This window comes from Glycine soja, chromosome 15 (assembly GCF_004193775.1).
Source record: "Glycine soja cultivar W05 chromosome 15, ASM419377v2, whole genome shotgun sequence".
NCBI classification, from domain to species: Eukaryota; Viridiplantae; Streptophyta; class Magnoliopsida; order Fabales; family Fabaceae; genus Glycine; species Glycine soja.
This window is the reverse complement of record NC_041016.1, coordinates 6,894,296-6,908,402: the sequence shown is the minus strand read 5'-3', so window position 1 is coordinate 6,908,402 and position 14,107 is coordinate 6,894,296. Positions and strand designations below refer to the sequence as shown.

At 35.7% G+C, this 14,107-nt stretch overlaps 2 protein-coding genes and 1 pseudogene across 3 annotated transcripts; 2 read left to right on the top strand and 1 right to left on the bottom strand.

The window, feature by feature from the left end:
- On the top strand, positions 1-3,860 carry LOC114387039 (annotated as a pseudogene). Its single transcript, XR_003661219.1, has 12 exons — positions 1-88; positions 215-466; positions 881-1,076; positions 1,210-1,384; positions 1,474-1,591; positions 1,683-1,795; positions 1,914-2,036; positions 2,207-2,311; positions 2,455-2,541; positions 2,964-3,071; positions 3,185-3,257; positions 3,398-3,860. The product of XR_003661219.1 is annotated as a serine hydroxymethyltransferase 3, chloroplastic-like (transcript).
- Positions 3,861-5,946: 2,086 nt separating this feature from the next.
- Positions 5,947-8,025, top strand: LOC114388748 (eukaryotic translation initiation factor 4E-1-like). The gene is made up of 5 exons (XM_028349402.1): positions 5,947-6,342; positions 6,468-6,633; positions 7,122-7,247; positions 7,584-7,649; positions 7,755-8,025. The coding sequence occupies exons 1-5, from the start codon at positions 6,050-6,052 to the stop codon at positions 7,803-7,805; spliced, it is 702 nt and encodes a 233-aa protein (XP_028205203.1). The 5' UTR covers positions 5,947-6,049; the 3' UTR covers positions 7,806-8,025.
- Positions 8,026-8,838: 813 nt separating this feature from the next.
- Positions 8,839-12,660, bottom strand: LOC114388746 (transcription factor GTE12-like). The gene is made up of 11 exons (XM_028349401.1): positions 12,507-12,660; positions 11,150-12,002; positions 10,891-10,951; positions 10,674-10,820; positions 10,531-10,595; positions 10,391-10,448; positions 10,216-10,299; positions 9,997-10,118; positions 9,840-9,906; positions 9,488-9,609; positions 8,839-9,407 (listed from the first exon to the last, which is right to left on the bottom strand). Exons 2-11 carry the CDS (start codon positions 11,867-11,869, stop codon positions 9,156-9,158), a joined length of 1,698 nt encoding a protein of 565 aa, XP_028205202.1. The 5' UTR covers positions 11,870-12,002; positions 12,507-12,660; the 3' UTR covers positions 8,839-9,155.
- Positions 12,661-14,107: the final 1,447 nt, after the last annotated feature.

Genomic DNA, 14,107 nt, shown 5'->3' with positions numbered 1-14,107 from the left:
TGAGTCAAGGAACTGGTCTGAGTCAAGGAGCCACCTTGCAATTGTTCTCCCTCACCTTCTCTCCCGGTTTTGGTTTCAGCTTTATTTGGTACTGTGCCAATATCTATTCAAAACAACATGTATCCATGTTTTTATCATATTTATTCTCTCAATTCTTATTTGGCACTAATATCAATCTGTCACTCTTTTTTGTTCTTACTGTGCTATTATGCAGGGCGGGGCTGTGACGCTGACGTGTAAGTTCTGAAGACAAAGATGCAGGCTTGTACAATGATGAGTTCTTTGCAACAACAACCTATTTGGACCAAAGGGTTGAATTTCCCTGCAAAAGGGTATGGCAGCAATAACGGCTTTGTAACTCAGTTGAGGTTCTGCAATATTAAGCCATCCAAAGCTTCTCATGTTGAAGCAAGTTTGGTCGCTGGGAAGCCATCATCTGTGTCTTTCTCTGTGCCTGAAATTGGAGGTAATTGTAATCGTCAGCCATCTGCTTTAGAAATTGTCTTGTGTGAATGACCAGTATGTTTTTCCCCTTTTGAAAGATTAAGGGTGATTCCGAGCTAGATAGATTCCTTTTCTTTTTATCTGTGATTGCGAGTGTTTTATCTTCTGTGTCCTTTGTTCTTCCTTCTGTCTTTATTGTAGATATTTGGCAGTGTTTTAAAAATGGCACTCAGTTTGGTGTGAACATCAAGTAATATACGTATGAAAATATTAACATCTGTGTATGATGTATTTGATTTGTGGTTGGCAATAACAAAGTAGCTTTGGAGTTATTGATTTTTCTGTTTTGCTGTTTAGTATTTTTATCTGTTATTTGAATTTATGACTAAGAATGATCTATTTTGTCCATGGAATCACATGCAATTGCAAATACTAGGTGATGGAAGTAGCTTCCTGGACTATGGCTTGAGTGAAGCTGATCCTGAGGTTCGTGCAATTATTGACAAGGAAAAGGATCGGCAATTTAAAAGTCTTGAGCTTATTGCTTCTGAGAATTTTACATCCAGAGCAGTGATGGAAGCAGTTGGTTCGTGTCTCACAAACAAGTACTCAGAAGGATTGCCGGGTAGAAGGTAAAGGTCTCTTTGATTTAAGAAAATGTTTTTCATTTTCATTTTTTCAAGATTTAGAAAACATGTTTTTCATATTAAAAATGTTTTTGATTTATTCATTTTCAAAGAATTAAAATTTCATTGTACATGTAAGGTACTATGGTGGCAATGAGTACATTGATGAGCTTGAAACCCTATGTCAACAAAGGGCTTTGGCTGCATTTCATGTAGATGGAAACAAGTGGGGTGTTAATGTTCAAACTTTATCTGGTTCCCCAGCTAATTTTGCAGTATTCACTGCTGTTCTTAAACCACATGACCGAATAATGTTAAGTTATTTTGGCCGCACTTGATTTTGACTATTCCAATTGGCAGCCCATTATTGCAACTGTTCTAATATACAATGGAATGTTACCAGGGTTTGGACTTGCCTCACGGAGGACATTTGTCTCATGGATTCATGACACCTAAAAAACGTGTATTGGCCACATCAATTTATTTTGAACCTATGCCTTATTGACTTGATGAATCAACAGGTGTTTTTTGTTTTCTCTTTAAAATTATTACAAATATATTGGCTCCTTTGTGAGATAAATTATTCTTTAACCCACATCCGAATCACAATAGGTCTTATTGATTATGATATGCTGGAGAAAACTGCTACTCTCTTTCGACCAAAACTCATTATTGCTGGTGCTAGTGCTTATCCTCGAGACATTGACTACCCTCGCATGAGAAAAGTATGTTTTGTACTTATGCATTTTCTGGAATTATAAATTGCTCTTGATCTAATATGTCTCTGCATTATATGGTTTTATTCTTGGCAAAAAGTTAATTACATCTTATACGCATGGAAAGATTGCAGATGAAGTAGGTGCTTTTCTTATGATGGATATGGCTCATATAAGTGGGCTTGTTGCTGCATCTGTACTTGCTAATCCCTTTGAGTATTGTGATATTGTGACCACCACAACCCACAAGGTTTGCCTTGAGATATATGTCACACTTTGTACTTTTGCATTCAGAGTGAAAGAGAGGAGAAATCAGATTTATTTGTTACAAACTTCAGGCTATATTTACTTGAAACTCTGAAGTAAATACTTTTGCTTGCTATACTTAACACCCCCGTGACTTAGTCTGTTTTCTTCCAGTCTTTAAGAGGTCCAAGAGGTGGTATGATATTCTTCAAGAAAGATACCGTGCATGGGGTTGATCTGGAGCCTGCCATTAACAATGCTGTTTTTCCCGGTCTACAGGTAAATTGGGAATGCCCCTCTATTAGTTCTCTTGTAACTATTCTAATTGAGGTGCATGGATCCTATGCACCCATGGATTTAATATGCATATGTCTTCTTTACCTTCCTACTTTTGTGATTTTGATAGTGTTAGAATTGTCCAGGGAGGTCCTCATAACCACACAATTGGAGGACTAGCAGTTTGCTTGAAGTATGCCCAGTCTCCAGAATTTAAAAATTACCAAAATCAGGTATTCCAGTAGCCCTTTTTTCATCATTGGAGGTAGGGATAGTAAATAGTATATGAATGCAACCAATGCACAGTTTGTATTGACATTCTTTTAGAAACTAATTTGAGTTTAACAGGCATTGTGAATGCTTCTTAATTTGTGCACATGGTGTACATTTTATGAGGAGACCCTCTTGAATCAGAGGGTATTGAAGCTAGTTTACTTTATCACTGAACTTGAAGTGGGCAAAGATACATTTTGAAAAACCACATTTGGAAACAACTGGTTTAAAAACAGTTTGAAACTGGTTCAGTTTTCAGAACTGGTTCATTCAAGTGATTCGATTTGGTTCAATTTTTTTTAAAAAGACTAAACCATGTGTAGCGCTAGTTAGAGTCTGGCATAAGGCACTTACTTACACTCATTAAACTACCATCCTGCAGGTGGTTGCTAACTGTAAAGCTCTTGCTCAGCAGTTAATTGAGCACGGATATAAACTAGTTTCTGGTGGTAGTGACAATCACCTGGTTCTTGTTGATCTAAGGCCATCTGTAAGCTTATTGCTCCTTTTTTTTTGTCACAAAAAATATTTTCCCTCTTTTCTTCCCCTCATTTTGTATGATCCTTGGATGTGTTTCATATTAATTAACACCACATCCTTTAGGGTCTTGATGGTGCTCGGGTGGAGAAAATTCTTGACATGGCCTCCATAACCCTCAACAAAAATTCAGTGCCTGGTGAGATCCTATTGTTTTTTTTTTTTGGTTAGCAGTGAGATCCTATTGTTTTTCTGTTTGTGTGCTTCAGTTTGACATTTATACTTATTCACCGTGATATTTTTTGCCCCATTGTTACTGACATGTGCTAATTATAAAAGGTGATAAGAGTGCCCTAGTTCCGGGAGGCATTCGAATTGGGACACCGGCAATGACAACAAGAGGACTTGGTGAGAAAGAGTTTTCACTAATTGCAGATTTCATTCATGAGGGTGTGCAAATATGTCTTGAAGCCAAAAGTTTGGTCTCAGGAACGAAGCTCCAAGATTTTTTGAAGTTTGTATCATCTTTTGAATTTCCTTTGGGAGAGAAGATATCAGAGTTGCGTAGGAAAGTTGAAGCTCTTACTACTCAATATCCAATACCCGGAGTCTAAGTGTACCTGCTTAATGAGCACTTTAAACTAAGACGCTGTCGAAAAATTTTGTATAATTAGCATGCTTCGATGTGTGTTGCTAATAATATGTCGTAACATTTTCTGGCAAAATGTGTCTGCTGCTAAAGCAGCAGCTTTATGGTTATCCCATTTCTAATCGGATGAAAACCTATCCTTGATTCTTCAAATATTCTTTATGGTCATGGATTGTTTAAAAACAAACCTTTACTAGGCGTAGCTGGATTTTGCTTTAGTAGTAATTAATGTTTTGGATAAATGGAAAGTAAATTGGTAAGGAGTAGGCCAACTTCGTGTCTTGTGGTTCAAAAACTTTGTATTTGTATTACAATACCACTTCTAGACTTTAGATCCTTCAAAGATTTGCTATCAATTTTTTTTTTTAAAAAAAGTGTAAAATGTTATAGCATTTTTCATTATGAAGAATTAAAGTAGTTACATAAGGCGTATTCACTTGTAATTTTGAAATTTTAATTTAGTCATAAAAAATTTCAAAATATTAACATGGTGATATGAAAACTTTTAAAGGATGAATTTGAATGTTACTATTGAAACTTTCATTATAATCTTCCATCGGAAAGGGCAAAAGGGAATTCCAAACAAATCTAAGGATATAAAATAGAGAAAGTAAGAAAACGGAGATTTTAGCTTCTATCCTGAGATCGGTCATTGATGATGGCTTTGTTAGTTTGTTTAGAAGATAATACCATAAAAATATAATTTGTTCTTTTGAAAGAGTCTTACTGTAACTTAAAAAAAAAAGGATTTTGACTAATTTAGAGTGAAGAGCTTTATACTATGGTTGATTTAAGGTGTATCTCTAGTTGATTTAACTAAAATAATGGAAAGTAAACTCTTACTAACACTTTCTCTGTTTACTCAATCAATTCTATAAAATATATTAAAATGCCATTCTTCATCTTTCTTTTAAAAACAAAATAGTTTACACAATTTAAATATAAATACAAATATTAAACTACGTGCTTATACTTAAATTAAGATTGCATACAAATCTAATTGTTAAGTTTCGAATAAATTCATTTGTTATATTCTATAAAATTATATGTATAATTTATTTATTTAATTAAAATTTTACCACTTTTGTTAAAAAGTTTTTTAGTATATTTCATTTAAAAATTCAGTTTAAACATATGTATCAAATATTTAATAAATGTATTTAAAACCTTAATATATAAAGCTTAAACTAGCTTGTAATCAATTAAAAGAACCCTATTATTAGCTTAGAAATGCTAACAATAATTTTTTATAACATAAATGCTAGCAATACTGTACTCTGACAATTTTTGTTAAAATTTTTTATTATTGACTAATTTACTTTGCTTATAAATTCCAATCCATATTAAAGTAGGTCAGAAAGTGTGTGTTAGTGATTTCCTGGTTGGTATTGCTATTAGCACTATTACTTTTACTAATGACACAACCTATGTGAGTGCATTTTGCTCATATTTCAAAACTATATCCTGAAAAATTGCACAATAGAATCATATTTTCATGTTTTCATTTGGGGGTGAAAAAAATACACCACAAAAGTATGTTTCCATTGCACAAGTGCATAAGAAATTGTGTTTCCATTGTGTATTTTTCACCCCCCCCCCCCCTCCCCCTACATGGTTTAATTTTTCATCATCCCCAGATAACACAACAGAATTATGATTTTGTTGTGAATTTTACTTTCTCCTCCACTGTACAATAAAATCATAATTTTATTTTGTTAATCAATGAAATAAAAGTATGATTTCATTATGTTATTCATCTGATAACACAATAAAAATGCACTTTTGTTGTGTTGTTTTTCAAAACAACAAAATAACACAACGAAAGTATAATTTTGTTGTGTTTTAGGATGAAAACTACAACAAAATCATAATTCTATTATGGTGTTTTCCAAAAAAAAATGTCAATGGAATTACGATTTCATTGTGATTCTTAATCCAAAATACAACAAAATCGTACTTTCATTATGTATTAAAAAATGAAAATAAAAATGCAAGGGAAGGAGGTGGTGAGAAGAACGGGGGAAGAGGGAAGGAGAAGGGGTGAGAAAAATGTGTAGAGGGACACTTTTGTCTATTCCCACTACTCTTCAAAAAGTGGCTATAGAAATATCAACTCTCGTGATTCCCTCAACCTCAATTACAAAGATGGGCCTGAACCCAATCCTTGTGAGTGACAGCCCAGCCCACGAGTGTCTTTTCTTCTCTCTTATTTGTTTGTTTGTGTTTAAAAACGCCGTATCAGTGAAATACTAACCAACGCGTCTATACTATTTGCATCTCATAAAACACAGAGCTGAGAAAGGAAGAAAAAAAGCGTTTGTGAGTGTGAGAGAGTCATAACAATGGTTGTGGAAGATGCCCAAAAATCAGCCATCACGGAGGACCAAAACCCTAGCAGGGTCGCCAACGACAACAACGACGACGAAGATCTCGAAGAGGGGGAGATCCTCGACGACGGTGACGACGGCGCCTCCGCCACATCAAAGCCTCCGTCCGCCCTCGTCCGCAACCCCCACCCTCTCGAGAATTCCTGGACCTTCTGGTTCGACAACCCTTCCGCCAAGTCCAAACAAGCCGCATGGGGCAGCTCCATCCGACCCATCTACACTTTCGCCACCGTCGAAGAGTTTTGGAGGTCAAGCTTCGATCTTTTCCCTTCCTTTTCCCCCAATTTTCCCTCTTCTGGGTCTTAACCTAATTGCTTCTTTCTTGATTCTTGGAAGTTCTGACCCTTGTTTTTTTGTTTTAAAATTTGTTCAGCATTTACAATAACATTCACCACCCGAGCAAGTTGGGTGTGGGGGCGGACTTTCATTGCTTCAAGCACAAGATTGAGCCCAAGTGGGAGGATCCTATCTGCGCTAATGGGGGAAAGTGGACTATGACCTTCCAAAGGGGAAAATCTGATACCAGTTGGTTATATACGGTATCGTTTTACATTAACACCTGCTTTTGATGCAAAAGAATTCAATTATCTGTGGAGTTTTATTTATCAATTTAATTAGAATGCACTAATGTTGTCACATATTGTTGATTTTTAATGATTACTTTTAAAGTCATGTCTGAATTTGTTGATAGTGTATAAAAAATTATAGTAATAGGGCATGGAAGTTGGACTCTGTTAGTTAATTGGAAGATTTAGTAAGATGATAAATCCTATAGGATGTTTGTGTGAGTGCATATAGATACTCATTTCTTTGTCTAGTTTAACTTATGAATGCAAGGTTTTAAAAATTGATCCGTTTTTTTAGTGTCTGAAACTGCAATTGTGGCCACTAGTGAATTGGATTGTGTAGGAAAGTTATCATATCCTATATGATGTTTGTGTGAGAAAAATTTACACAAGTGCATATGATTAAATTCATTCTATCAAGCTAATAATACTATTTTTTTTCTCTTTTTTGTCCCTTCAAGTTGTTGGCAATGATTGGAGAACAGTTTGATCACGGAGATGAAATATGCGGAGCTGTTGTGAATGTCAGAAGTAGGCAGGAAAAAATTGCTATTTGGACTAAGAACGCTTCAAATGAAGCTGCTCAGGTAACATTCCTATTTATTCAGTTAGTTTTGGTTTGTTTCTTTTTTTCCCTTTGTTTACTATTGTGCTGCAGGTGGGAGGGAGTGAGGGAGATTTATCTAGCCTCTTCAATAATGTTGTGAGAAATATTGAGGAATGTGTACTAGGCATACCCCATCTAGTTTGCTCTTAAACCTGCCAAAATTGTCTTTCTGTGGTTACACTGAATAATAACATTAAGACAACTCCATTATATGTTATATTTTGTACTCAACTCATGATAAATCTTGCTGTAGTTGTACTCTAAAGATGTGTTTGGGTGATCAACATGAGGAATATCTAAACTATTCTTCTCGCAGGTGAGCATTGGAAAGCAGTGGAAGGAGTTTCTTGATTACAATGACACAATTGGCTTTATATTTCATGTGAGCAGAATTACTATCTGTGTGCTTATGCATTTGTATAATAATGGTTTATCTTGAGTCGGGCTAACTTTTGGTTTGTTTTTGTGTGTTGCTATATATCTTCAGGAGGATGCAAAGAAGCTTGACAGAGGTGCTAAAAATAAATACGTTGTATGAAGTTTATAGCGTTCTTAACTGGAAGCAAATGAAGGAATGCAGTACATTCCTTGAATGAAGTCGCATTTTGATGCCTGGTCTTTCCTCTCCTACATGTAGCTGAGCTTCTTAGCCCTTTTGACCTCATCTTATTAGTACTTTCATATTCGATGTGGACGGAGAATATTTCATACTGAGATGTTTCATCAATAATATAGAGTGATTTAGCTAATTGCTTCTACCATTCGATTGAAAAAAAAAACTTTCGTCGTATCATCTGATATTGCTAATCCAATATTTCACCGTTAAATCCAATGACTGCAAAGTACCGGGTTGTGATCATGGCAAAGTTGCTGAGTCAAATTAAACAAGCTAACACAGCCACCTCTCGTGTACAAAGACTGGAGTACCAAAAAAACATAGCACTTGATAACTGACCGCCTCTCGATAATAAAAAAAGTCATCATAATTTGTTGCCAACACTGCCACATCAGTTACTGAAATCTTTGTCAAATCATAATTTTTGTATCAAGTAGTACACTAGAAAAAAGGGGACCAAGATAGGGATGTTATGATAATTTATTGCATGTGAACGCGTACACGATGTATGCCTTGCGCTGGACATCAGTTTCATCTGGACTGCCATGCCATACTCTCATAAGGCTATTGACTGAATTGGATATAGAGAGTCCTCGATCATAAGTTTCTTATTCTTATACGCAAATGAGATCGAAAAGATGTTTATTGTTTTCCATTTGAAGGTGAACATTTGTGTCAATCATGATATTTCACAGGCTTCTCCCTCTCCATACTAAAGTCAAGTTCTATCTTATGTGTGAAGCATGTAGTCATAAAATATATAAATTATCACTAATTTTAATCCATGTAGGAGTTTGTATGTTCCACCACATGTGGCATGTCTATAATATACAAATAAATAAATACAAGTTAAAAGTACACGGAACCTCTAACGTTGATTCTCTTTCTGAACTCTCCCTACAATAGTTCACTGCTCGAAGCACTCGCTTGTACCTACTCAAGTAACACTAACATGTGGTATAAACAAAATATTTTGGTAACTAAATAAAAAAAATTCCTGTTTTTTGAGACATTTATCTTAACCTATTTACATCGAGACAAAGACACATCACGTCTATTAAAGAGTTTTCTACGTTTGCTCGAAGGAATGCTATAATATTGTAAAACAAAATTGCAAGCGTGTAGTTACCTAATTCCCAGACAAGAGGTAATTAAGGCAGATATAGTCAAAAGACTAGATTCCAAACAATATGTGCATTTACAATAATTGTCTGTTTCCCTGTCTAAAAGGATATAAACAGTTAGCGCTGGCAGAACTGCATGAAGGTGTATTCAGTTAAAAATTTCCCCTTCTTCAAAGCCTCCGTTCAAAACCTCCTCATCTTCATCTGCGGTAAAGTCTTCCTTGATAAATAAACCAAGCCGCTCCAATGGGTTCTCAAACTGAGGTTTATCCAATGTCTCCAATGCAACTTTGTAGCCATTTCTACAGCCCACGGCTTTATAAGATAGCGTGCATCCACTCAAACTTTCAAGTTCTTTAATAATCTCCACATTATGTTCTATATCAACGGTTCTTTTCATCTACAAAAGACATCAAATTAAAAACTCATTTTAATAACTATACAAAAAGTTACAGAAAACACATGACTTAGGAATCAAACCTTTTCTATAGCTGCTCGAGCAGCTTCTCTTTCCTTTTCTCTCCGCTGCCTTGACTCTTCCTCGGCCCTCATTCTAGCAGCAGCTTCAGCAATTTTAATTTGGGCTTCGATCCTAGCTCTTTCTGTAAAGCAAGCAGCATATCATGAACAAGGGTTGCCAATCAATAAATTACACAAAGCACCTTTGTATTTAGAAATTAATAAGTTACACATAGAGAACATTCGGAAAACAGAACAGAGACAAATAAAGTTACTGATGAGCATTCAAAATTCAAAACAAGTACATAAATATGCTTCTACCAAAGAGTTTCTACAAAGTCCCAAGTAATAAATACTAATATACTATATTCACCTTCACGCTGAATCCTTTCCAACCTCTCCTTTTCCTGCTGCATTTTTTGAGGATTACCTTTATCACCCTAATAAACAGAGCAATGATAATTAGGAAACCACAATGCATTCAAAAGTACCCTTAATGCAAATCAAGACACCCTTCAAATAAGGCTTACATGATCAAGAAGGGTCTTTTGCTGTGCTTTCAAAATGGTATCTGCAAAGCGGCTTTTAAGCATAGCAGCACGAAGAGCCTTTTTAGGAGAAAGCTGGACAGGCAAAACAGGTGTGCTCCATACTAAAACAACAAACAACATAGAAATTAAAGTCATTAAAATCCACATACAAGAGGTACCAGCAGCTAACTGAAGCATAATAGGCAGAGAGAAGCTGACCTTCCCCAGAAGAGGCATCAGTAGTAGGAGTTACATGCTGAGAACTAGGACAAACATGTTCACTGTCCAAAGAACTTACAGCCCCTTTGCATAATATCAACATCAAATATACAAAATCAGCATGAGAGCCAGAGGTAGAACAAAACTTATCATCACAAGTCTAAACTCTTCTCACCATCAGAATCAGGATCAGATTTCTTCTCAATAGGTGAAGTACATTTAGTCGGGCAATTCTGGAAGTAGACATATAGTTTCTTAGATTTGTAGGCTACAGCTAATTTGGCTAGTGACATTTGATAATACTATGGTTAATACCTGTCTCAAAGAATCAGCACCACGTGTAATTACATCCCCTCCTTCAGATCCTTCAGATGATATATCTAAATCAGGGCACAGATACAAGTCAATAAAGAAACAAATGGCACATCAGACAAGCAACCATAAGATTGTCTAACTACCTGATGACACCTGTATTGAATTGCTAGGAATTACACAATGGCATGTGGTATCCCCACAAATTCTACACTTGGATGTGACAAAGCATACTGAAGAACATGCCTTTAGAGAGCCAGCAGGCTGTTCCACATCATGATTACCTTTGCTGCCTATAGAATACACAGTTATTAGCTCCTTTAAGAGCCAAAAACCTGCACAGTACTCTTAATGCATTCATACCTTTGTGCATGTCTTTCTCAATCAACTTGCAAGGAATCTGTGATAATTTAGATGGCTCCACCTACAAGTGAAACATTGCCAATATAATGACATTTTTTTAAAAAATACACCAGAAAACAAAATAAACATGTGGCCATACTATGGTGCAACAGAGAAGAAAGTAGGTAGATACCAATTTTATTTCATCAATTCCAGTAATTATATTGTATTCTTTAGTATTACAATAAGACTTTTCTCCCTCACATACAACAACACTTACTCTAGCATCTTTTGTTGCCAATGATCTAATCTTGGGCATTCCTTTGTGTTCAGATACTTGTGTCTTTTTGGGCAAGGAATCTCTATGCCGGGACAGCATGTCAAGACTTTTTCTCCCAGTTTCCTTAATTGTTTCAGATTCGCTTTTATCATGCTCATCTTCACACTTCCATTTCCTACCTAAGTCTTTCCATTTTCTGTCAAATATTTTGCTGAGTTCCTTTGCCATCAAATGAACATCATTACTGGGAGGATTATATTTCATAGCATTTGAGAAGGTCAGTCTGACATCAGCTGCAAACTCCTCAGTGCCAGAATAAATATTTTTCTCCAGCTTAGATTTAATTGTGCCCAAATCCATTGGATGAGATATGATTGTAAAATAATCTGGAATACTCAACGCTATAGGGTCCACTGGCTTACTAAACACCCAACTATATGTGTGAGACATTAGACTCTTAAGTATTGTAGCACACTGCATCGACCCTTTCCGATCAATCCTCTGCCTTTTCTCCTTTTGGCCCTCAATACTTGTGGGTGGTCCCCTCTTGTTGGAATTCAGTGCAGAGGATTTTCCATTCAAATTAAAGCTCCTGTTTTCGTCAGTGTGAGACACTTTCTGTCCAAATTCATATTTTGGCCCAGACTCAACCTCCATTCTTTTGGTTGAAAACTTGATCTTCAATTTTGTACTCGGCACTATAGTTTCAGTGGCAATCATGGTGATGAAATAAAACAGGGAGTGCAGGGGCACTCTCTAAATCTCCAATCCCACAAAAACCCAGAAAACTCCAACTCCTTTGAGACAAAGGAGTCCCTCAAGCAAGCAATGTTTCCATGTGAAGACAAATCACCTGGATACCACAACAAAAATAAATAAATAAAAGTTGCCTGCAATCTCAGCACAAATAACATACGTATTTCGATACCATCAGGAAAAAAAAACACTGCATACAAATATAAGATAAAAATTCCTTACCATTGAAATTAAAGTCTGTTAATTGATAAACTACAAATACAAATAGATCATGCACACTATACGATATTGAAAGTGAAAAAACTGTCACGGTAAATTAAACATTCCCCCAAAACCAGAATTTAATAGAATTGCACCCAGACTACTGTAATTCACCAAAAAGAGAAGAGAAAACCAACAAAGAAATCCCAACGCGAATAATAACCGACGCCATTCACATCGAACAGTTATCATACAAATATAACGAGCTGCGAAACACGAAACATACTATCCGGCTCTTCAAATCAACACAGAGAGCAAAAGACTTCGCCGCAAAAACAACACAAAGCAAAGCGTGGAATTTCAGCATTAAAATCGAGTTAGGGTTTGGAAACGAACGAACCTGAATTGCAGCAGAGAGAGAGAGGGAGGGCTAGGAAGCCCCTCTCGCAGATCGAGCCGAGTCTAAGGAACGAAGACGAGTTGCGCTGCCAAAGCCACAATGTGTGTGAGAGTATCAGTGTGGTTTCTAGGGTTTTTACTTATCGACGCGTCATCTTGACTTTTTGTTTTTATTTTTTTATAGATACGGCTTTTTTTGTTTTATTTCTTGGGCTCTACTTCACGTTTATTTATTTAAGGGCGAAAATATAGTTATTGTTGTGATTGTGATATGATGAATGAGAGTCCAAATATCTAGGTCTGATATGATTTAATGAGATTAGATTAGATTACCCTAAAAAATTATATTAGATGTGTAAAATATCTGATAATAATTAATGATTAATGAGATCTGGAATTACGGCTACTTGGGCTTGCTGCGGCCCGTTTGAAATTCTTGCTGCCAGCCTGGCAAATTGCCAACTGAATAAGATATGCGCTATCTTTATAGGCTTTTTGCATTTATGGCCATGTTACGAAATTGAAATGTTATTCACCACTGGGTCTCGGGTTAATCACGTAAAATCCAATATAGATTTTTAATAAATTGGACATTTACTCCTCATTGATTCTCATTTTGCGTAAAAATTCTTTAAATCAGCACTAATTATATGTATTTCAAGCGGAATTAACCTTCAGTGACTTAAAAAACACTTATAATCTCTAATTCAAAACAAAAAAATATTCTTATATACAAAAAATAACAAAAGCATTTTCGAAGAATTATTCTTTATGTTGTGAAGGATTTGATACCTAATCATATGAACGTAAATGAGTTGTAGAGGATCCCAGATGTCTGTATATCTAAGAATTTATCTAATATTTTAGTAGATACCAACATGTATTTATTTGATATTTTAGAGGCACCTACATGTATTTATAAAAGTGTAATAGAAACTAAGTTCTGCCAATTGACTGATTCAAGTACCACAACTTCTACCAATCTTCTTCGAGTTGTTGGTGATCGTTAAAATCACCATTAACAACTTAAAAAACAATTTTACTCACTAAAACAATGGTTCATTTAAATCATTTGAAATTGAAACAAATGGCAATGAGATGTAAATACAAATGCTTGTGACAATCATCCCATTTAGTTTTTGCTTTCTAAGCTCAACCTTCCACTAGGTTTTCCATCAGTCATCTTTGTTATGTGGTCTTTATCTTTTTCAATAGTTAACCTACTTGTGTTTGTATTGCAATGCATCAAGATGTTCTTGAATAACTTTAAATGGAGACAAATTGAACATGTGTTCCTGTAACTAGATTGAATCTAGGGTTTAGCATGCCTAGTCCATAACGATTCAACTAAGACACATGTAATATGCGTTCTCAACTTTCTCTTAGGGGTTCTTATTCACAGGTCTCCCCCTAATGCCTAGTAACAATTATCCTCGCCTTTAACTCTCCCATGGGCATCATGTAACAATATACCCCTGGATAATCATTACGACTTCAAAGGGAAGTGGGAGGTTACACAAATGGTGTAACACTAATTGGAGTGACAATGATCGACATCCAATAGATAATGGAATTAAAGGTAGAAGTCACTGGCCGGTTTGG